This window comes from Sorghum bicolor, chromosome 4 (genome assembly GCF_000003195.3).
Source record: "Sorghum bicolor cultivar BTx623 chromosome 4, Sorghum_bicolor_NCBIv3, whole genome shotgun sequence".
In the NCBI taxonomy this organism is placed as follows: domain Eukaryota; kingdom Viridiplantae; phylum Streptophyta; class Magnoliopsida; order Poales; family Poaceae; genus Sorghum; species Sorghum bicolor.
In genome coordinates this window covers 49,113,872-49,136,103 of record NC_012873.2, presented here as the reverse complement: position 1 = coordinate 49,136,103, position 22,232 = coordinate 49,113,872, and the positions used below count along the sequence as shown (strand labels likewise).

At 43.2% G+C, this 22,232-nt stretch overlaps 4 protein-coding genes across 15 annotated transcripts; 2 read left to right on the top strand and 2 right to left on the bottom strand.

Annotated features, from left to right (window-relative positions):
* On the top strand, positions 223-933 carry LOC8056083 (NDR1/HIN1-like protein 6). The gene has a single exon (XM_002453841.1). The coding sequence runs from the start codon at positions 223-225 to the stop codon at positions 931-933; it is 711 nt and encodes a 236-aa protein (XP_002453886.1).
* Positions 6,947-8,423, bottom strand: LOC8056082. The gene has a single exon (XM_002452101.2). The coding sequence runs from the start codon at positions 8,095-8,097 to the stop codon at positions 7,282-7,284; it is 816 nt and encodes a 271-aa protein (XP_002452146.2). The 5' UTR covers positions 8,098-8,423; the 3' UTR covers positions 6,947-7,281.
* On the bottom strand, positions 12,995-16,446 carry LOC8056081. 2 transcript variants are annotated; one of them, XM_021458274.1, is made up of 6 exons: positions 16,155-16,446; positions 14,949-15,052; positions 14,142-14,255; positions 13,752-13,835; positions 13,543-13,615; positions 12,995-13,374 (listed from the first exon to the last, which is right to left on the bottom strand). In XM_021458274.1, exons 1-5 carry the CDS (start codon positions 16,303-16,305, stop codon positions 13,559-13,561), a joined length of 510 nt encoding a protein of 169 aa, XP_021313949.1. In that variant the 5' UTR covers positions 16,306-16,446; the 3' UTR covers positions 12,995-13,374; positions 13,543-13,558. The 2 variants fall into 2 exon arrangements, with proteins under 2 accessions (XP_021313949.1, XP_002452145.1); XM_002452100.2 differs by having other exon boundaries at positions 12,995-13,283; positions 16,155-16,443.
* Positions 17,123-19,611, top strand: LOC110434467. Of its 11 annotated transcripts, none has more exons than XM_021458564.1 (5): positions 17,127-17,386; positions 17,564-17,663; positions 18,644-18,702; positions 18,814-18,844; positions 18,963-19,611. In XM_021458564.1, the coding sequence occupies exons 2-5, from the start codon at positions 17,653-17,655 to the stop codon at positions 19,183-19,185; spliced, it is 324 nt and encodes a 107-aa protein (XP_021314239.1). In that variant the 5' UTR covers positions 17,127-17,386; positions 17,564-17,652; the 3' UTR covers positions 19,186-19,611. The 11 variants fall into 11 exon arrangements, 5 of the variants coding, with proteins under 5 accessions (XP_021314239.1, XP_021314238.1, XP_021314237.1 ...); XM_021458563.1 differs by having other exon boundaries at positions 17,556-17,663; XR_002451976.1 differs by having other exon boundaries at positions 17,128-17,386; positions 17,556-17,663; positions 18,641-18,702; positions 18,971-19,611.

Genomic DNA, 22,232 nt, shown 5'->3' with positions numbered 1-22,232 from the left:
GACTCCGAACGCACGCACGAACGAATTCGAGATCGAGAATCAAAACTACTTCCCTTTCCGATTCTTGCATGAGTGCTGAGGGCACGGCACACAGACCTTCCTTACAAATACCAGAGAGATCCCTGCATGCAATTCCTTGTCCACGACTCGCCGTGCCGGCCCGTAGAGAGTTGCCGTCTGACTGCCCGGACGACGACGTAGTTTAAAAACAACGAACAAACAATGGCACCTCTCGACACGACCCACGAGGCGGAGGTGGACCTCGAGGCCGGTCGACAAGACTTTGCATCGGCGAACAACAAGCCGTCACAGAAGACCAAAAAGCAGAAGCGGAGGACGCGCGTGGTCGGCGGCTGCTGCTGCCGCGTCGCGTGCGGCGTCCTCCTCGCGGCGGCGCTCGTGGCCGCGGTCCTCGGCGGTCTGTACCTGGCGCTGGACCCGAAGCTGCCGCGGTACACGGTGCACGCGGTGGAGGTGACGGCGTTCGGCATGGACGACGACATGACGGCGCGCGCCACGTTCGACGCGTCGGTGGCGTTCGAGAACCCCAACCGCGCCATCGGCATCCGCTACGAGGAAGGCTCCGACCTGTCCGTCTGGTTCGGGGGGTACCGCCTCTCCAGGGGCGCGCTGCCGGCGTTCTACCAGGGCCCCCGCGGCGGCGCGGCGGTCGTGCGCGTCGCCATGAGCGAGGCGCGCCTGCAGGGCACGGGCGTCGTGGAGGTGATGAGGCACGTCAACAACGACGCCGCCGGCGGCGAGCTGCCGCTCGTGTTCCGCGGCGAGGTGCCGGTGAGGGTCAAGGTCGGCCCGTTCACCACGGGCAAGCTCACCCCCAGCGTCCGCTGCGACCTCGTGCTCAACAGGCTCGCCACCGAGGGCAGCCTCGGGGTCAAGACCATGGACTGCAAGTTAAGCATCAAGCTCTGGTAATGATCGTCATCACCGACGACTTGGACTTGCTTTCGTTTAATTTAGGCATAGTTTATTACCGGCGAGGATATTACGGACCTTTTTTTCTTTGTGCAAATGTATATACGGATACGAGCCATATTAATATTTGTAGTAAACGATTTGTTTACTAGTAAAAAAACGTGTCGTGCTTGCAACACAATACTTATATAATTTGTTGTGCGGTCTTTTTTTTCTTGACTTGTTTGCCTTTTGTTAATATAAATACTCCCTCTATTCCAAATTGTCTCTTGGAGAGTCAAAGCATTTTCATGTTTGACCAAATTTATAGAGAAAAATACTAAGATTTGTAACGTAAAGTGAGTATATTATTTGAAAATATAATTAAGAAAGAATCTAATGGTACTTAGTTGGTATCATAATAATAATTATTTTATCATATAAATTTAGTCAAACTTAGAAAAGTTTGACTCTCCAAGATTTTTGAAATGACTTAAATTTTAGATAGAGGGAGTATATGATAGCCGACCGAGGCCTCAAAACATTTGCTTATTATAACTTGCTAGGTAAGACATGAGCAGTTTAATTACAACATCTACTAACAAAAGCAAAAGACAAATCCTGAAAAGCAAGGTTATTTAGACCATCTCCAACAGGTTAACGAGCTCCAGGCGCAATCCGTCTCCAACATCACCCGACGTTCACCGTGCTGCCTACTAGCAAGCTTTAGACTGTCACGAGAAAAGATTATTTGCACTATAGCCTCATTTAGCTCTACTATTAGTCGTTCGAGAGACTCTCGTTAGATGCGCGTATATAAGATTCAAAACATTACTGACTATTGCTTCATTTGACTTCGCGCTATTGGCCGTTTAAGAAACTCTTTGCTAAACATAATTACTCACTACCCCGTATAGACACTAACTAACCCTTTTTGAAAAAAAACTAACCCTACTACGCAACCATACACACAAATACGTGTTGCAACTGGATGCCATTATAATCAAAATTTTGTTGATCCCTCTGATAAAAAGTTGAATTAATAAGTTGGCCAAGTTACGAGTGGCCGGGTGGGGTTATTGGGCTTGTATTCAAAGGATGATGTGGTCCAACGTACTGTACTCTATAGCCACGGCCCGAACACGCCACTGTGGGCCGGCGGCGGCGGGGGTGGGTCTCTCCTCTCGGCAGCCTGTGAAGGGAGGGGGCCCATGAGCAGAGCTCCCTCTCCTCTCTCCACTCCAGTTCTGTTTGTGAGGGAGGGACCCAGCGTATACTTATTAGTATGTAGTGCATCATTTTTACACAGTAGAAAGCGCCGTGCCGGCTCCTCGTGCTGCCGCGTCGTGTCACAGAAAGGATACAATTGTAGCATATTATCATGTTTTAGATAAGTTTAATCAATTATAGATAAAAAAAATATCAATTATCAGATTATTTATGAAATGTATTTTTTTTTGTAATAAATTAATCTAAAATAATAATTGCATTCTTTTCGAGGAAGTACACACGAGAGAGTGGAAGCGGAGGAGCAAAGCACGCCGCATACGATCTCGGGGCGCCACACGGGACGGGAGCAGGAGCAACGAGCAGTGAATGCGTACAGCGACGGGTCGGCGACGCGCTTCCGTTAAGCAGCAGCGTCTCGTCGCTAGCTGGTCCTGACTGCAAGAGTCATGTCACATCGATCACCATTCACAACAGAAGAACTGCTGCATTTTTGCATTGCACGGGCACGGCAGTGTCCGAATTCGGCAACCTGACCGCCGTCCCCCTCCGGCCGGTTTCTCTCTGGTCGCCGGAGTGGTGGGCGGTGGCAGAGCGACATGGACAGGACGAGACCGGGATACAGAGCGTCGTGGCTTGTGTCACGTCGGCTCGGCGGCCTCCATGGCAGTCGGGCCTTTTGCTTTTGCAGGAGATTCTTCTTCTTCGGGCTGGAGGCCACTCCACGGTCAGCGCCCGGCCCCACGTGTCGGTCGCAAAGCTTCTTCGCGGGATCGTGTTCGTGTCTCACCCACAAGGCCCACACCTACCACGACCTTTTACTCACGGGATCTGTTCTACTCGATGTACAGTTTCATGACACAATTAATGAGACTACCGAGCCATATGAGTTTCATGGTGATGAAACTTCTCTCTCATGTGATGAAACTCCTTCATTTAATGACCCTGCCAAGTCAGCAAATTTGCTTATGTAGCAACTTATTTAATGTGCATGACACTCTCATGAAACTTGCATTAAGACTGGCCTAACGAGCTGTTAGGCTCTGTTTAGTTGATCCAAAATTCAAAAACTTTTTAAAATTTCTTGTCCTACCAAATTTTATAGTATATGTATACGTAGAGCACTAAATATAAATAAAAATAAAAACTAATTGTACAAAATTAATTATTGTAGCACCCTTTGGAATATAGGATTGTGCCATACGAAAAATACAGGAAACCTTCCTCGAATTTTGTAGGATCCAAAACATCCACTCTAAGCTCATGTTTTAAATTCATGTGTTTTTCCTATGAACCATCCAAACACCGATTCCTATGATTTTCTTGTTATTATACAATCTTATGTTTATTCATGTGTGTGTGTGTTTTTTTTATTCTGGTGTTCTTCCAATCCTCGGTTCTTGTTATTTTTATTTAGTGGGGTGAATTTTTTTTATCTGATTATGTACTAACTAGGCTTAAAAAATTGATCTCATAAATTACAAGTAAATTGTGTAATTAATTATTGTTTTTATCTATATCACGAAAAATCTTGAAAAAAATTTAGTTTTTGGGTGGCTTAGTTTAGTTTCTAAAATTTTTTAAAATTCCTCGTCACATTGAATATTTGGATTCATATACATGGAATATTAAATATAGATAAAAATAAAAACTAATTGCATAGTTTATCTGTAATTTACTAGATAAATATTTTAAATCTAGTTAGTATATGATTAGATAATAATTATCAAATATAAACAAAAAAAATTTACGGTAGCTAAGGCCAAAAATTTCCGTTGCGTTGTTGCGTTGCGGCTGGCTGGCTAGCTTCCGTTGGGTCCAGAGCATCATGTGCTTTGGCCTTGGCGTCGACCCACTCATCCGACCCGGGAGGAGCGCACAAGGCCATTGGCCAGACCGCCAGAGGCTGGCCGAAGGGCCCCAACAATGCGTGTGCGGTGTGCCGGAGAAAAGCCGAGACGAGACGAGAGGGAGCGCCGCGCTGTGTCAGACTCAGACGTGGCTGCATGTGGCGGCGTGACGACTCATGAGACACCGCGCGGTCGCGCCTCACGCCACGCCGGACCTCGGCCTTAGATGCATCAAAAATTCAAAAAAAATATAAAATTTATCATCGTATCAAATCTTTAGACACGTATATATATATATACTATTAAATATAAATAAAAAATAACTAATTACATAGTTTATCAGTAAATCGCGAGACGATTTTGTTAACCTAGTTAATGTATAGTTGGACAATATTTATCAAATACCAACAAAAGTGCTATAATGTCAAACTTCAAAAAAAATACATCTAAACAAGACCTAAGTACCTCTCCGTCCAAAAAAATACTACTGAGAGACAAATTAGTTTAAATTTAATTACGTTTACACTAAAGACCTATTTGTCACTGTTAAAAATAGTTTTATAAGTAACTTTCTAGATAAAAAAACTGTTTAGTAAAATAGCTCATAAATTAATGAGAGAAATGAGAAAAAGAACTGAGATAAGCTAAAAGCTTATCTCAACACATATCGTAATAAGCTTATCTCAACACATATCGTTATAAGAGGAGGAAAAAACACCTTAAAATGAATGTTTGGCCAAAGAGAAAAACTAATGCCAACCAGGTCCTAAATAGTATTAGCATTTACTCTCCCAATGCCAAAAGTAGCTGTCCAAATAATACTTTCTCTCCGTATAGAATTTAGATGTCGTTTTGGACAAGGTTGAAGTCAAATATTGAAAATATAAATCATCAATAACTTTTAAATTATTGAGTTTGCAAATATAAAAATTATATGAATAAATTTGTCTTAAAAAATATTTTCATAAAAATATACATATATCATTTTTCCTAAATATTTCTTATTATTCACTCAGATATATACTGTACAAGCAATGTATCTGGAAAGAAAGACAAAATGTCTTATAATTTAAAATGGTAGAAAATTTTAATTTTCTCCATCTCGTTTTACCATCAGGATGATGAAGTGAAAAAGTACGGACATATTTCGTCCCTGCAACAGTTTGTCGCAGTTTAGGTATGCCGTATCCGTATCACGTATGCGCATGGGAACGTACTCTGTACGCGCTACGCCAATTGATTGGATGGTCATCACACTTCCTGGCTCGTCAAACTTTCTATAATAATACAAGACTCATTTCCTAAACTATATATACTTTTACCGTAATCGCGACAAACATTGATATCTAGTGTAAAAATTTTGCAAAATTTATCAGATTCTCCGTCACATCTAATCTTTAGAAGCATGCATGAAGTATTAAATATAGACGAAAATAAAAACTAATTGCACAGTTTGGTCGAAATTGACGAGACGAATCTTTTGAGCCCAGTTAGTTCAGGATTCGATAATATTTGTCAAATACAAACGAAAATGCTACTATTCCTATTTTGCAAAAAAATTTGAAACTAAACAAGGCCATAAAGAGAGAAAAGAAACGTCACAATTTGCTGATTAGTAATTCGGCAAGCTGCGTAGAGTATTACTACTTTTTTCTTTGAGGAAAGCGTAGAGTATTACTAGCTTTGTGTACCACGAAAGGACTACGAGAGTACTGCACGGACCACGGCCCAGGAAAAATGTACGAGTTGAGCCCAGCCAGATGTGAGATGAGATTAACGCGACAAGTAGGACTGCTCCGGTTTTATGGACGACTGGTCCACGGTGTAGTGTACTCGGGGAAGGAGTAATGAAAACCCTAGGATCCCTTAAACAATGGCCAAAAGATGGGAGAAGCGAGGCAGGCCACAATCCTCAATCCTCATCCTTTTAGGCCTTGTTTAGTTCTAAATTTTTTTGCAAAATCAACACTGTAGCACTTTCATTTGTATTTGATAAAAATTATCCAACCATGGACTAACTAGGCTCAAAAGATTCGTCTCGTCAATTTCGACCAAACTGTGCAATTAGTTTTTATTTTCATCTATATTTAATACTCCATGCATGCTTCTAAAGATTCGATGTGACGGGGAATCTGAAAAATTTTATAAAATTTTTTGGGAAGTAAACAAGGCCTTATCCCCACAACAGTGTAGCCGCCAAAACAATGGCCGATGGTGCTACTCCTACCTGATAGCGACAGCTCTTTGGGCCTTGTTCAGTTCGCAAAAACTTGCGAAAAATGGTACTGTAGCACTTTTGTTTTTATTTGACAAATATTGTCTAATTATAGAGTAACTAGGCTCAAAAGATTCATCTCGTGGTTTACAGATGAACTGTGCAAATAGTTTTTGTTTTCATATATATTTAATGCTCCATGCATGTGCCGCAAGATTCGATGTGACGGAGAATCTTGAAAATTTTTGGTAACTAAACAAGGCCTTGATTTGCCCCCCTCCTTCCTGCTGATAAGCGAACGTTGCCACATGCTCCGGTGCCATTCCCAGTCACTCTAGTCCCCACCACTCCATCTCATCCAACAGGTTGAGCTGAGCTGAGCTGAGCACGTATTTTGTAGGATGCGGCATGGGAGGAACTGAGAAGAAAGACGAAGGATACCTACAATGCTGTAAAGATCTGGCATTCACCATTTCACCTCCCCCTGCCCCTGAGTCCCTCACACCTCAATTGATCTGGGGTCGAAGGGCGTACTATTGGATAATAAGGCCATCAGAAAGGAGCTACAGTGCTCATCGCTTGCCTCAAGAAGAACTACTACAACAGTTCACCTAAGCAGGGCAACCCAGGCAAGAGGTGAACAAACCAACACCACCGGATCATTCATCATTGACTAGGGATGAACCTGCCGCCTAATTACATCGCAAAAGCAAGGAACTTTACACCTGCACCCGCACAGATGGAACAGTCAAGCAGGAGCAGGAGCAGGATAAATGCAAGCAACGCAAGACCATAATTCACACGATTATCAAGCACCAAGTGATGTTCATCTTGTTTGTTTCAGTTGCACAATCACTGGTTGCCATAATTACCCCCACATACTACAATAGTTGCCCGCGCTTGCAGATTTCCAGTTCCCTTCCCCAACCAAACGGAGAAGAGAATTACCAGCGCTTTTCTTTTTTTTTTTTACCTCTGCTGCTGGTGCTGCCTAGGCAGTCCGATCTTTTGCCAACAGTACCCTAGAAAAGCCCGGCATTTACAGGAATGCCATTGGCCGCCGCCTGCTGCCCGCCCCTAGGTGGCGCCGCTCTCCACGGCGGCGGGGCTCCAAATCCCCCAGCGGCGGAGGTTCAGCACGCCGCCCATCACGTCCGCCCACCCGCGCTTCCTCTCCTCCTCGGCCTCGGCCTCCACCGCCACCTCGCCGCCGCATTCGTCATCCGCTTGGGCCTCCGAGGCGGCAGTCTCTTCCGGGACATTCTCCGTGTTCTCGGAGAGGCACGCCGCGGGAGTCGGCGCGGTAGAAGGGCAGGAAGGAAGGAGCGGCGACGAGGGCGGTTCCTGGGCCGCCACCTCGGAAGCGGCGGGCTCCAGGGACTCGGGGCTGCTCCGCGCCGGCGGCGGAGGTGTAGTTGCGGCAGCAGGAGCCCTGCCGCGCTTTCCCTTGTCGCGGCGCTTGGAGGAGGGAGGTGTGGCGGCGGCGGCGGACTCGGCGGCGCGGAGGTGCTCCTCGAAGGCCTCGAGGACGTCGTGGATGCGGTCGTGCTGCGGGGAGCAGTCCCACCGCGACCAGAAGCTGCCGTAGCACTCGAAGCACAGGCACCCGACAGTGGGCGGGTGGCCGCGCGCTCGGCGACGCGTGCCTCCGCCTCCGCCTCCGCCGCCGCGCGCCTGCTGCTGCTCCGGCGGCGGCGCGGTGGCGGCGTCCCAGCCCACCAGGAACGAGCGCGTGACGAGGTGGGCCAGGACCCGCTGGTCCTCGGGGCACAGCCCGGCGACGAGGACGAGGATGGCGGCCGGGAGGAGGCGGAACGCCGCCGCGATGGGGTCCTCGGCGGGCGACGGGTGGATCTTGCCGCCCTTGCCGGGCTTGGGGCACAGCGTCTTCATGGCCGCCGCTGGTGGGCGGTAGGGTTTAAGCCCCACCTCGTCGCGGACGGGGTGGTGGTGGGGTGTTAGGGTTTGGGGCTGAGGAAGAAGGAAGAAAGGGGCGGGGGGGAGAAGGTGGTGGTGGTGGCCTGGTGGGGCTGGTGGGCTTCGGGAGGAGCGCTTATAGGGAGGGGAGAGGTGCACAGGCAACAGTTGCTCCCTCTCCGCTGCTGCTCTTTTGCTTTCTCCGCTCAACTTTTCTGCGCTGCCGCTCTCTCAAGATGCTCCTCCGAGTTTTCGAGTTTTCCGTTCCTCCTATGCTACGTGTACTCATTCATTAATGCAGCTGTTTTATGTTCAATCAAGTTCACGTGTCCTGAGTTAAAAAAAAACCCTTCATAAACATAACCACTCACCAGTGTTTCTAGTTTATCTCACTAGAAAATGATGAATAATGAATGATACACAAATGCTTCTACCATACAGCTTCATTTATAGTCTTAAAACTCTCATCAGTTTTTATTTTTGTCTGTATTTAATACTCCATGCATTACGTAAAGATTCGATGTGACGGGAAATTTGAAAAATTTTGCAAAATTTTTTGGAACTAAATAAGGCCTAAGGGCCTAATGCCTTGTTTAGTTCACCCAAAAACCAAAAACTTTTCAAGATTCCCGTCACATCGAATCCTGCGGCACATGTATGGAACATTATATATATATATATATATATATATATATATATATATATATATATATAAATAAAAACTAATTACACATTTTGCCTATAAATCGCGAGACAAATCTTTTAAACTTAGTTACTACATGATTGGACAATGTTTGTCAAATAAAAACGAAAGTATTACAGTTTTTGGGAACTAAACAAGGCCTAATCCCGCCAGAAAATGAACCATGTGGCCTCACTTTTCTCTTTTACATGGCCTTGTTTAGTTCCAAAAAATTGTAAAATTTTTCAGATTTCCCGTTACATCAAATCTTTAGACGCATGCATGAAGTATTAAATATAGACAAAAATAAAAACTAATTGTACATTTTGGTCGGAATTGACGAGACGAATCTTTTGAGTCTAGTTAGTATATGATTGGATAATATTTGTCAAATACAAACGAAAGTGGTACTATTTCTATTTTGCAAAACTTTTTGAAACTAAACAAGGCGCAACTTGCTCTTCTGAATCAATTATCTTCTAGAATTTTTTTCTATTTTTATAATTTTAATTAGATTTATGAAAAAAATACAAAAATTTATCAAAACTATAATTTATTAAAAGTTGTTTTATAATATAGTTTTTGAAGTCATATATGTTAGCCATTCTTTGGTGGTAAGGTTGATTGAAGTTCAAAATTTTTGATTGAGGGGATGCTTAGTTCCTCTTCTATTCTAAAAAAATTTGGATTTTGGTTTATTACTTTGCATAATCGAAATAATGTCATGTATTTTTTTTTTGGAAAAAGGTGGTTATTCTCTATTTTGTATTTTGGTCTCAAGCTAAAAAAATCCAAAAGAGTCTTAAGAGGCTCTCATGAGGTCAATAAATTCAGCATTTTAGATGAAACTAAACATGTTTTTTGATGGAACTAAACATAACTTTAAAAATTTTGATATTTTGTATTCTATGGTTTCAAAGTAGTTGATATTTTACATTTTGTATTTTACGAGGAACTAAACACACGCAAAGAATAATAGTAGAAGTTTATTCTTGATTAAATCAATTATAGAAACCGATGCACGCAGACCAATCGGTGGTCCTCTAGAGCAGCAAGTGAAGTCCGCTCAGGTTTTTATATGATGCAAATATGGCAGTTTCACGAGGGGGGGTGTGGGAACACTGCCACTTTTTGGCAATTCCTTTTTAAAATATTGTTTTTAAAAAAAAATAAAAAAAGGCGAAGGCAGTTTCCGAGGATTTCTTCAGGCTCCGCAGAACAACCGCCAATGAGCAACCTCCGTGACCGAGGCGGATGCAACGCCGTCCGATGGCGCCCACGTTAACAGTTCGTGGCCGTCCGTCCCACGCGGTCCCCCGTTGGTTAGCCTAGCCACGGGCAGCTGCCGGTGGCGGGCGCACGCGGCGATCTTATCGCCGCTAGCGGCTTCTCCGGAGCCACGAGTGTCAGCGAGACGTGCGACGGCGTGGGTCACGACGTGGCATCGTCTCGGGAGCTCCGAGCCCAGCAGCCTCGAGGCCTCGCGGATTCCGGGTCACAGGAGTTCGCTGGAGTGTGTGTGTGTGTGTGAGCCCAGGTCCGGGCCGGGTCCCACGGCGACCACCCGCGCACGATGGTGGTGGCCCAGCTGTCAGTGTGATGCTCGTACCGATTGGAGGGAAGGGAACTCGTGCGTCGCGTCCTGGTCTGGAGCGGCCGCAGTATATCAGTATACCGTGCTCCGTGTCCGGCGTACCGTACTAGCATGGGTTCCAGTGACCAGAGACTGCCCTGCTTTTCCGTGGCGGAAGAATTTCGATACGCCTTCCGTTCACGTAGAAGAGTAACAACGTCTATAATATAAAATTTATATCGTTTGAAAATATATTGTATGATAAATTTAATAATATTAATTTTATATAATAAATTTTAGTATTTTTTAAATTTTGATTAAAGTTAAAAATTTAACTTAGAATAAGTTTAAAAATTGTCTTTTTTATGGACGGATAGAGTACTTCGTTAACGTAATGAAATTCTCTCTGCGTCCAAAATTTTCATTATTTCTCTTCATGAGATGTTGAAAGAAATGTTCAAATAGTAATTAAAAAACTAACTAGATAGGACCTCGATGCCCGCTAGCCATTGTTACACGCTAGCAGGAGCGAGTGATGAATTTCTGCCGTGTCTACTTTTTACGGGAAAATGATTGTTCTACATGTTTTTTTTTTCTAACCCATATATTGCCTGTACTAATATCTATACGGTGTCCCATGCGACCGCTATGACTCAGGTTTTGTTTAGTTGATGAAAAATTTTGGTTTTGGCTACTGTAGCATTTTCGTTTGTATTTAGTAATTATTATTTAATTATGGATTAACTAGGCTCAAAAGATTGTCTTGTAAATTATAAGTAAATTGTGTAATTAGTTAATTTTTAATCTGTATTTAATGCTAGCATGTATCTAATGTGATGGAGAATCTTAAAAATTTTCGAAACTAAACAAGGCCTTACAATCTACTGTTTCTTACCATGATTTCCAATATTTGACATGTCATTGGAAATATATTCTTTTTTCGGACGTCATGACTCTCTTGGTGTGTACTGTATCTAGAAAGAATTCAATTTTAGTACTCACATATTATCAAAACGTAGTGCTGATAAGTTCAAACGGATATTAGTACTTTTCAGTCATGAAACAATATTTTTCTCTTATAACAAATTAGCATCAGCATCAGTGGCAGTTATGTACAGTGCAATGAAGCACCTGCCTCCACCGATGGAATTATGCAAATTACTGTAGGCATGAAATTTATCTTCTTTATCCTATCGACATAATAATCTTGATGGATGGGGATCAATTTTTGTTTTACTATTGTTTATACTCACTGTCACAAAAGATCTATAATTTTGTCATCACGGATTTTCAAGAACCAGAAGGTTGGCACTTTACCTAACCATGTTCTTGCTAATTATTAGTGGCATGTCGCCGTGCCTACCTAGGCTCCGGCCTGCACGTTAGCACAAACCGGAGGAGGTCCCTTTTTGAACCATTTAACTTCCATGATGGGTCCTTCGAAAAAAAAAATCGATGATGATGGTAGTATTATATCGATTTCTTTTACATTGACCTTTTTACGCTTTAGGGAAGTTTCGAAGCCCTAAACCATAGCTAGCTAGGATTGCATTGGTCAACGAAGCTCCAAGCTTGGAGACTTTAGAAGTACTGACCTTGTTATACCTTCCGTGCCTGGCCCCAAGCATCTGCATCCGCATAACATGCATTTTATTTCGTTTCGTGCTAAGTCAAATTTCTTTAAATCTAACTACGTTTATAAAAGGAACGTAGTAATATCTACAATATCAAATTTATTTCAATCTGTCATTAAATATATTAAAATATTTTTAGTGATGTTAATACCTTTTTTTTTCTACAAATTTAATAGAAATTGAAGGACACTTTTTCTTTTGTGAACAGAAATTGAAAGACATTCGATATATAGTACGAACCTAAAACATCTTATGGTTTGTAGCACAACAATAAGGATAGTGGAGAGAGTAACGAGTAACCTAAATGTCCATGGACCCCTTAATGCAACTTTTGCATACATCATTACCAGCCGCGTCAAGATAGTTTAACCATTTCCGTTTGGAGCCACTCATTTCCACATGGGACTGCTCCAGCTTTTGAGACCAGATTGCTCCTGCAGCCTCCTTATCTTGTCCGAGTCCGATGATGGATCGCGGTCGTGGTGCCTCTTGGTTGGATGCAGAATTCATCCAAAAAGTGCTCAGACTCAGCGCAACACAACCAATCGCTACATTCTTCGGAATCTGCCTCTTTTTTAAATTTCTCACTTTCGGTACATTCGACAACTATTATGTGCATCAGCCGAGAACATCAGATTCGCTTCGCTCTTGGACGGCAACGTACACCAATGACTGAAAATGCAGATGATACACGGAGAAGTCATATTCATATGCGTGTGCAGGTGCAACCTTGGGCAGCTGGGCTTCTTCAGTACAAAGGCCCCGAGGGAATCAGTTGGTCATGGGCCGTGTAATGGGCTCAGCCCAGTAGCGTGAGGTGGAATGCCTGCAGTCGGTTGTAACGAACCTGAACGCTAATTCTGAATTCTGCAGTTCGTCACCCCCACGGTTCTTCCAGTCTTCTTCCCATTTCCCTCCCGAATTCCTGCTATTTCACCACCAAATTCCATCCAGATCAAGGGGTTATTAGTTGTAACAGTGACATACGTGCATTCCAAATCAATGGATAAGATTTCCTTCAATAAATATTCTGTAGGCTTACAGAACATCCAGCGCAACATGTCATATATAAAATGTCATGTCGATTAGCCAAAGGATGAAATTTAGGATCCCTCATCCATTTCCCCAACTCAAGATTTCCCCAACTCAATGGGCACAGTTCGCTTTTGACGCCAATCCAACTGCTAGTATGGCAAGTGCATACTGTGCTCCCCAATCAGCAGACAGCTTCTTGGCAGGAAATGGAATGCAATACTGGTAACCTGTACAGCAACTGCAAGAGATTGACGCAAGCAAGTCTGCTTTAATGGTGCACATCAAGAGTACCTTCATGATTCAACTGTTAGACATACACCACCTCTACCCTGCAATATAGGTCATCGGCCCACAATCAAGCAATGCAACAAAACAAGTATTCCCTCAAAAAAAAAACAAGTATAATCAACACAATGCCTTCTCCTGTACTAACAGCACGTCGCCAATTGTGTTGTGGCCCGATACCAGCGTTATAATTTGTGTAGAACAAACAATACCTATTTGCCATGTCATTCACAAAAAGAATTTCATTCGCTCATCTTTCCTCATGGCATTGTACACCGCTTGGACCTGGAAACAAATTTGTGTTGAACATCATCACATAAATGAAAAGGTCAGAGATGCAATAAGGACTTTGGTCTATACGTCTTGGTTCAGTCTGTGAGCTTGTTTTTTATGCTCATCACTATTATAATGACAGGATTACCTGCTCCTTGGAAACCACACGGATAGGTCCAATTTTGACAGACACATATTTCCCCTTTGCAGACACTTTCTGGGATATTTGACCCTGCACAAACAAAGCCAACAGTTCATAAGAAACATGATAGTTACAAATGCACAGATCGAGGGACTGGCAGCATTGAAATGCATAAGAAACTATGCACCTGGGAGCTTACTCAAACCAAACCAAATATTTTGACAGTGTTGTTGACAGTTCTCACATGTGCTAGTGTAAATTATTATTTCCAAAATAATTATACGTGCAAACACAAGAGGAACCTCAAACCCAAGTAAGTGAACCAGAATCACATTTGTCAATGGCTGTATCCAGCAATTTTACAAATGTAATAGCAAAGACAGGGAAATGATCAACCTCGGGAACATGTTCTCCAATGACTGATTCAACAGCAACAACCATTGACTGGACAAAATCATCACCTCCTGTACCAATTGCTGTAAACCCTCTAACTGTAGGATAAGTATTTACCTGCAAAACAGAGGCAGCAAGTGTTTTACGATGATGCATCAAGTGAAATCTAAGAACCCTGTTCTTTTCTTATAATTGGTTTCAGGGGCAGTTAAACAAAAGCAGTAGAAAAATGGATCAGGTTAAGCATGAAATAAGCTACAGAAGGTGTGGTCAGGTTAAGCATCATTCCACATTATCTTATGCCATGCCATGATAAGTTAGCACCTCAACTCTCAAAACAACTTCTGCTATTTGGCAAATTACTGATGATGCTAAGACCTTAAGCCTTAACACAGTGTGAATAAATAAAGTGAGAAAATAGCATACAAAAACAGCGGTTTACAGCTCTAGGATATGACATACGATTTGTCTAATCTGCCTATCAAAATGCAGTGTAGCAGTATAGAACTAGGAGCTGATGCAGAAATGTTAGTTTTTTTTTTTTTTTTGAAAGGATGGCAAGAGCTTTGCCACAGATTTTAATTACAAAACCACTCATCGACTCAACTATGGGGAAATGTTAGTTACAAGGGGCAATATTATCATTCCTCCAGAGGGACCATTGACATGAAACAGAATTCAAGCAAAATGGCTTTGTTCCAAAATTGCCTACTAACGGCGCCTGCTCAGATGTCGAAAGTCCATATACCTACTTCCAAAGAAAGAACACAAAGAAGCTGAAGAAATAATCCAACCTAGAAGAAAGAGCACCTTTTTATCAAGAACAACCCATTCATCTGTTGTGTCATCTGTCACAGTACCACCCATGATAACATTTGTTGTTTGTGCAATCCTTCCTTTAGAACTTGCTACTTCTGTTTTTGGAAATGAATAAGAGTTGCAGGTTATTAAAAAAGCTAAACTATTTTATAGACTCTGGAAGGAGTATATAACTTCATGCTTTGGATAAAATATGCAATAGGCCTCAAAGCATGTAACAACACAAAGTAAGCAGGGAAGCGCATAGCATGCCACTATGTTAAACATTCGTAACTAATACTGCTTAATAGTAAGATGACATATTCTTCTACATTTAGGAAGCAAGATCTATCTGTAATATAGTAGTTCATAACCAAGGTCCATATGCATTTGTGCATTCAAAAACACAGAAGTACGCTGGCAGTGGAATCCTACAAGAAAGTAAAACAGAGGAATCGTTTAAAAATGGTATTTTGTTTGCTTCAGAGGAAGGGGTTAGGCGCAAGATCAACTAATGTGTAATATTACATAACAAAATCATTTTTTTGTTTTTGACAAATATGGATGGGCTGAAGCCCCTACAGCTTTAAGTTAAGTTAAACGAACCAAGAAATAAAATCATTTATGAACGAATTTGAATAATAAAGAGTTATCCTAAGAAGGGATTAAACCACTTGAAGCATATTTATTAACTGAAGGTCAAAATCATCAAACTTAATATTTATTAAACATTTGTAATAACGCAGGGGGTCTAATTGAACAAATAAGACTTCAGAGTCAGGGCAACCAGTTTCCAATAGTTCAAAGGGTCCTAAGAGTTTCCAATTTGTCATGAAATGCTATTTTCCAGGTACAATATTATAACAACTCAGTCATAGGCACCAGCACCAAAAGTAGTGAGAAAGCAAAATCAGGGGATTTGGTAAATTGAATTGAACAAACAAATTAACTACTCCAAAAAGGCAGCACTCAGTAGATCATACATGAGCAAACATCACAAGACGTATGGTAATCTAGTACGACAGCACCAAACTCCCAGTGAAGACTGCCCACAGTCCACACTGAGACGCAGTCAAGCTAGAAACGACAATGCACGTCGGCCACTCCTAATTCCAATCCCCTCTAGTCAACACCTGAACATTCAACTGATCTCCGGCAAGGCGACAACTGCAATATCATCTCAAAAAAAAAAAAAAAAGAGGAAGGAAGGTTCCTCACGAGAAATGGCCTTGAGCACGGCGTCCTGCGGCGCCTCCACCTGGTCGCCCGCGGCGGCGCAGCATCGGATGCGACGATGGAAGTTAATCCGGGGGCGGGAGTGAGCGGAGGCGGGAAGGAGCTGGAGAGAGAGGGCCCGGCAGCACGCCATCGTCCGGTCTGGTGACTCACCTCGCCGGCAGCCGCGAACACAGAGGAGAGGCAGAGGCTGGAGAAGATATCTCTCCGTGACTGCCTCGCGACGCCACCTCGTCAGCCGCTGTTTCCGTTGACGTGGAGGGCGCAGGATCGTTCGCCTTGCCGCTTTACATGGAAGTGTTTTTTTAAGGCAAAATTTACCGTTGGAGATGCCACGTGATGCAGTGGCGAAGCTAGAGCAAACGTGTACCAAGTTAACATGTGGTACATAGATATTTTTCACGAAAAATACATATATGGTGAAATTTTAGACCTAATTACTGTTTTTATAATTTTGGGAGGGTGCACCTAGTTAACATGTGGCTTCGCCACTAAAGTGATGGTTATTTACTAGTCTCCTACAACTAAAAAGAAAGAAAATAAAATAAGACTATATTCTGGTGCGACAAAATTTTTCGCTCCGTCCGCCTGCTTCAACCCTTGGGATACCACGACTCCCCCATCCCATGCGACCACACAACCTCGCCCACGGTTCGATTCCTGGCCACCTCCCCGCGCCTCTTTCATTTTAGGCCTTGTTTAGTTTCCAAAAATTTTCAAGATTCCTCGTCACATCGAATTTTTGGTCGTATGCATGGAGTATTAAATATAGACGAAAATAAAAACTAATTGCACAGTTTACCTGTAATTTGTGAGATAAATCTTTTGAGCCTAGTTACTTCGTGATTAGACAATGTTTGTCAAATAAAAACGAAAGTGCTACAGTTGCCAAAAAGCAAAATTTTTGCAAACTAAACAAGGCCTTATTCCGAAAAAAAAGAAACGTCATCCCCGAGAGAGGGTCTCACGATCCCTAATCCTGGTGCCGCCACAATCTCGACACGAGCCCCATCTACACCCGCTTCTCTGCCGTTGGCGTCGAGATCAGACGCCACGGGGAAGGCGCCCGTGTCAGTGGTTCGAGGCCACCCACGGCAGCCGCTCCCATCGCTGCGGCTGGCGGTGGCTTTGACTAGGAAGAGAACCTTCCCTGCCGCGCTCACCTAGAACAAGATCACCGAAGACTTCGTCCCCGCGCCTCCATCCACTTCCAGGTGAGCATGATGGCCCGACCCCGACCCTCGCTGCCCCATCTGCATCTCCTGAGCACCGGCGGCCCACCTTAACACTGATGGCAGTGAACCAGTGGAGCTGTAAGAGACAGACGTGGGTTTTGCCCTTGCCGCTTTTGCTTTCTCATTTACTTGTCATGCTGTGTCGAAGGGTAACAGGGATTCAGGGCCTGTGAACTTCATACTCAGTATTTGTGAAATATGACGTAAAGGTTGACAGAGATGATGCCCACCATGTATTCACTGAAATGCTCTTAAGGTAATATATGGTACAAGTTTTAATTTCTCGTTGATTTTTTACGAATTTGATATCAACTTCACTGTTTCCTTTCATTTGGGTCTGAAAGCGCTCTTTGGACTTGCTCACTGTTTGAGGAAAAATGCACACTCTATATATAGTCCCAACTCAAAGGCGCGGGCAGTTCTAGAGTAGTAGCATGGGGGGACAGCTGTCCCCCCCAATTTTTTTTGAAAAACATTTAATATGTATACTCTTTAATAATATATACATGTATAATACATTATTATACATAATTGCTAGTCTACTCAGCTTATATAACAACCTTAACACTCTATATTCACAACTATTTTATCACCGTTTAGTGATCTAATTATGTTATGTTCATATCGATGAACTATATCGTTTTCGTTCGTACCCCCATGATTAAAATCCTAGATCCGCCACTGCTCAAAGGTTGATGTTTCAGCTAAGCATTGTCGGTTGCAGCACTCTATAAATCACCTACAACATGGTTTAAGATTATGATCCATGCACAGACAATAGATGTTGAACAAGTTGCCACCTTAAGTGAGCAGCAAGGGATAGTCAGTGCCAATCATTCACTCTTGTTTGATTTGGGCAGTTTGATTTGGTCCAATGTTCAGACATACACTGTTTCACATGCATTTGCATTGCAAAGCAGGCTGCACCCAAAAACTAACCACCTACTGCTACTGAACCACAAAACACAATCCGGGAATGTCACTTGTTAATAGCTATCAATATTAGCTCTTAATTTTAACTTCCTCTGTAACTTGTCCTTCCTAAAAAACTTCACTGTGTGCTTTTCAGCAAGGGAAAATATTCAATAGTAGCTGTTCTTTAGAATGCATCAAAATATGCTGTTTTTCCAACCTCTTGCAGATGAACTAATCATGGTGCACTAAATGACAGCTATATTCTGTTCTGAACTGATGGCATCTGATTTGATAACTAAAAAATGACTTTGTTTACAGAAGAGTTTCTCCATCACCAGCCGGGCCAGGATTGCAGCACCAACCTTCAGATCAACGCCAAGGTGTGTGCTCTGTAACCGAGTCAACTCTCTTCGTCTGTTTAATTGCTTATTATTGTAGCTGGATATGAGAGGAATTCCTAAAGATTTTTAATTCCCACTATGGTCGTAAAGATTGGATACTTCCCAACATTTTGAAAAAATGGTAAGTGAAAATCTATTGGTTTTACTGATTATTTATAATCTGAAGTTCATTGCTTTGTTTTATAGTGCTGCGGGTGTTCTATTTTTATTTCAAATAATGTGATCATAATGTGATGTAGTCCTACAGGAATTTGCAGCAAACAAATTAGCCCTTCGTCTTGCAATTTTATTGCCAGTCATCAATGTGTTGTGGTCCTTGGCACGCTGCACGCCCCCACAACCTTGCAAGACAGGCTACATCGCCCCACAGGCGACCTCTGGGGCGACAATGTGGACCCCTGCGCCCTCTCCGTGTCCCAGCTCAAGGGCGCAATGACCAACGAGGTCTTCCGTATCACCTGACTCGGCAGCGAGGGCGACCTCCGCAAGGAGCAGAGAAGATTGTTACATACCTTAGCTCTGCGGGTAGTCACAAGACCATGCCCATCTGTGGGAGCTTGGCCTCAAAGCCAAGTGAGGAGGTGACAATGCATATATTTCAGAGTTGATAACATTGGACCTTTGGGTGTTATAGCCCTCCAACAGCTCCATTTCTTATTCGATTGCTTATTGGAATACTGGTTATATGTTCTCTAGGTTTCATTGTGATAGTAGATTCAGACAAGCTATGAGGTTAAAGTTAGATACGAAGGAACAAAATGAATACCAAATACCTAAGAAACCTAACATCGTTTCTCATTCAGTTTAGGTTCAGGGACACATGACATGTAAGAATTCATTGTGGACTAACCTGAAGGTACTCAAGCAGTAAATGGAAGTGTATATGTATTTGTGTTGATATTATAGTTGCATGAAGAAACAAAAGATAGAACACTTTGAGGTTTCTATAAATGCTACATTTTCTTGTGTAAAAAACAGAAGATATAACTGTTCTATAAAAAGGCGTTGCCTGTCAATGAGCAAACAAAGATGTATTGTCATTTATGTACTATTTTGGTAAAAAATAACTACTTGTATCATCATCTATCCTAACTTTGGCCTTCTGAAAGGTCCTAATATGGCTAGAGAGGGGGGTGAATAGCCTATTTAAAAATTCTACAAAAACACTTAGAGCAAGAAGTTAATAAATAACAAAGCGAAACTTTTTGCTCTAGCTCTAAAGGGGTGTTTGCAAGCCACCTATCCAACAATTCTAGTTGATATGATCACTAGGCACACAAGAGCTATGTCTCTACTTACACTAGAGAGCTACCTAAAGTTTCTAAACACGTATGTAAGCTACTCTAGTTTGCAAGAAAGTAAGAGAGATGGTTTGAATTTTATACCACCGCGTAGAGGTGATGAACCAATCAATAATATGAAGTCCAATCACCGAGAGAAATCCAATGAATAATCACAATGGAGACACACAATTTTCTCCCGAGGTTCACGTGCTTGCCGGCACACTACGTCCCCGTTGTGTCGACCAACACTTGGTGGTTCGGTGGCTAAGAGGTGTAGCACGAACCTCGTCCTCACTAGGACACCACAAGAACCGACCCACAAGTGAGGTAACTCAATGACACGAGCAATCCACTAGAGTTACCTTTTGGCTCTCCGCCGGGGAAGGTACAAGACCCCTCACAATCACCGGGAGATGGCCACGAACAATCACCAACTTGTGCCAATGCTCCTCCGCTGCTCCAAGCCATCTAGGTGGCGGCAACCACCAAGAGTAACAAGAAAACCACAGCTAGAACGATCCCCAAGTGCCACTAGATGCAATCACTCAAGCAAATGCACTTGGAATCACTCCCAATCTCACAAAGATGTATAATCTATGAAGGAGATAAGTGGGAGGTGTTTGCCTAGGCTCACAAGGATGTCAAGTATGTTAGAATGCCAAGAGAGTGAGCCTCAAGCCGGCCAAACACGTATATAAAGCCCCTCAAACAAATAGAGCCGTTGGCTCTTTCACTGGGCAAAACTCGGGGTCACCAGACGCTCTTAAAGGGGCACCGGACGCTCAACACCCGCGTCCGGTGCTCCAAAGTCAGCCACGTGTCAGAGTTTAACGGTAACCTGCAGAGCACCCGACGCTGAGCAGGTTTCCACTGGACGCGTCCGGTGCACACCGGCCTTAAACACAGAGAGGTCTGCAAAACACGCAGATCACCGGACGCACACCACCGGACGCTCCAAGCTGCGTCCGGTGTTCACCGGACTTAAACTCAGAGAGCTCTGCAAAACGCTCGGGTCACCGGACTCACATCATCGGACGCTCCAAGCTGCGTCCGGTGCTTGTCGTCCGGTGCCTTACCCTAGCTGGGCCAGGCACTGTCTGCACCGGACGCTCAGACTCAGCGTCCGGTGCTCCAGAAGCCAGCGTCTGGTGAGTGTCCCGCGACTTCTCCAAATTTCCCACCGACGCAATAGAAAAAATGCATTTCATTTTCTCGAAAAGCGCCGAATCCCACCTCGCAAGCTCGGCGGGAGGCAGAGAGGAACCCACCCTCTCTCTACCCTTCAAACTCCACCTCCTTCTCAAAGTGTGCCAACACCACAATGTGTGTACCAACAAGTGCACGTGTGTTAGCTTTTTCACAATCATTTTCTTCGAAGGAGTTAAGTTAGCTCACTAGGTTCTAAATGCATGCACAAGAACAATGAAACCTAGTGGCACTTGATAACCGCTTAGCCAAAGAATTCCCCTCTTTATAGTACGGCTATCTATCCTAAATGTGATCACACCCTCTATGGTGTCTTGATCACCAAAACCAAAACCCTAAGCAATACCTTTGCCTTGAACTCCATATGGTTTTGTTTTTCTCTTTCTTCTTTTTCAAGTTGAGCACTTGATCATCTTGTGGTCATCACCATCATCATCATGATCATTACTTGCTCCATCACTTGGCATGTACCAACCTCATTAAGTCTACACACACTTAGCATAGAGGTTAGTACTAGGGTTTCATCAATTATCCAAAACCAAACTAGGGCTTTCACCTTCCCTTTCTATATTTAGCATCAGAGTGTGCGTCAAAATCACATGAATGAAAGATGAATTGAAGGTTGGGTTTCAGCTGTAAGTTATCAGGCAAGCTTCTACCGTAGCTTTGTGATTTCTTCATGCCTTTTCTACTCGTCCTAGAGGGAGGAGCTGACAGTAGACTTGATCTGATTACTAACGTTTTACTGTTCCCTTGCAACTATGTGGTAACATTTCAATTGTGTGGTTTTGCAGACGTACTGCATGATTGATGGCATCTTAGTGGATGTTCTCATTACAGGATTGGCACAAAACCAAGTGGTATAATATACAGCTCTACATGTATGATGAATTGCTGACAGCTTGTTTGATGAATTATCCTTTTGCAGGCACAGCTCCTCTCTTCTCCTCCCTTGCTTCAGCCTCTGTGAAACTGGTGGAAGGGTGCTCAGGAGGTGGTTTGGTCTTGGTTCACGCTCTC

Coding starts and splice junctions, on each gene's coding strand:
- LOC8056082 (XM_002452101.2), bottom strand. CDS start 8,097: ATGAAGACGCTGTGCCCCAAGCCCGGCAAGGGCGGCAAGATCCACCCG.
- LOC8056081 (XM_021458274.1), bottom strand. CDS start 16,305: ATGGCGTGCTGCCGGGCCCTCTCTCTCCAGCTCCTTCCCGCCTCCGCT. Junction 14,256..14,948: donor GGGTTGTTCTTGATAAAAAG/GTGCTCTTTCTT, acceptor TCTGTTTTGCAG/GTAAATACTTATCCTACAGT. Junction 13,616..13,751: donor GTGTGGTTTCCAAGGAGCAG/GTAATCCTGTCA, acceptor ATTTGTTTCCAG/GTCCAAGCGGTGTACAATGC.
- LOC8056083 (XM_002453841.1), top strand. CDS start 223: ATGGCACCTCTCGACACGACCCACGAGGCGGAGGTGGACCTCGAGGCC.
- LOC110434467 (XM_021458562.1), top strand. Junction 18,703..18,813: donor ACCTTCAGATCAACGCCAAG/GTGTGTGCTCTG, acceptor ATGGTCGTAAAG/ATTGGATACTTCCCAACATT. Junction 18,845..18,962: donor CCCAACATTTTGAAAAAATG/GTAAGTGAAAAT, acceptor AATGTGATGTAG/TCCTACAGGAATTTGCAGCA.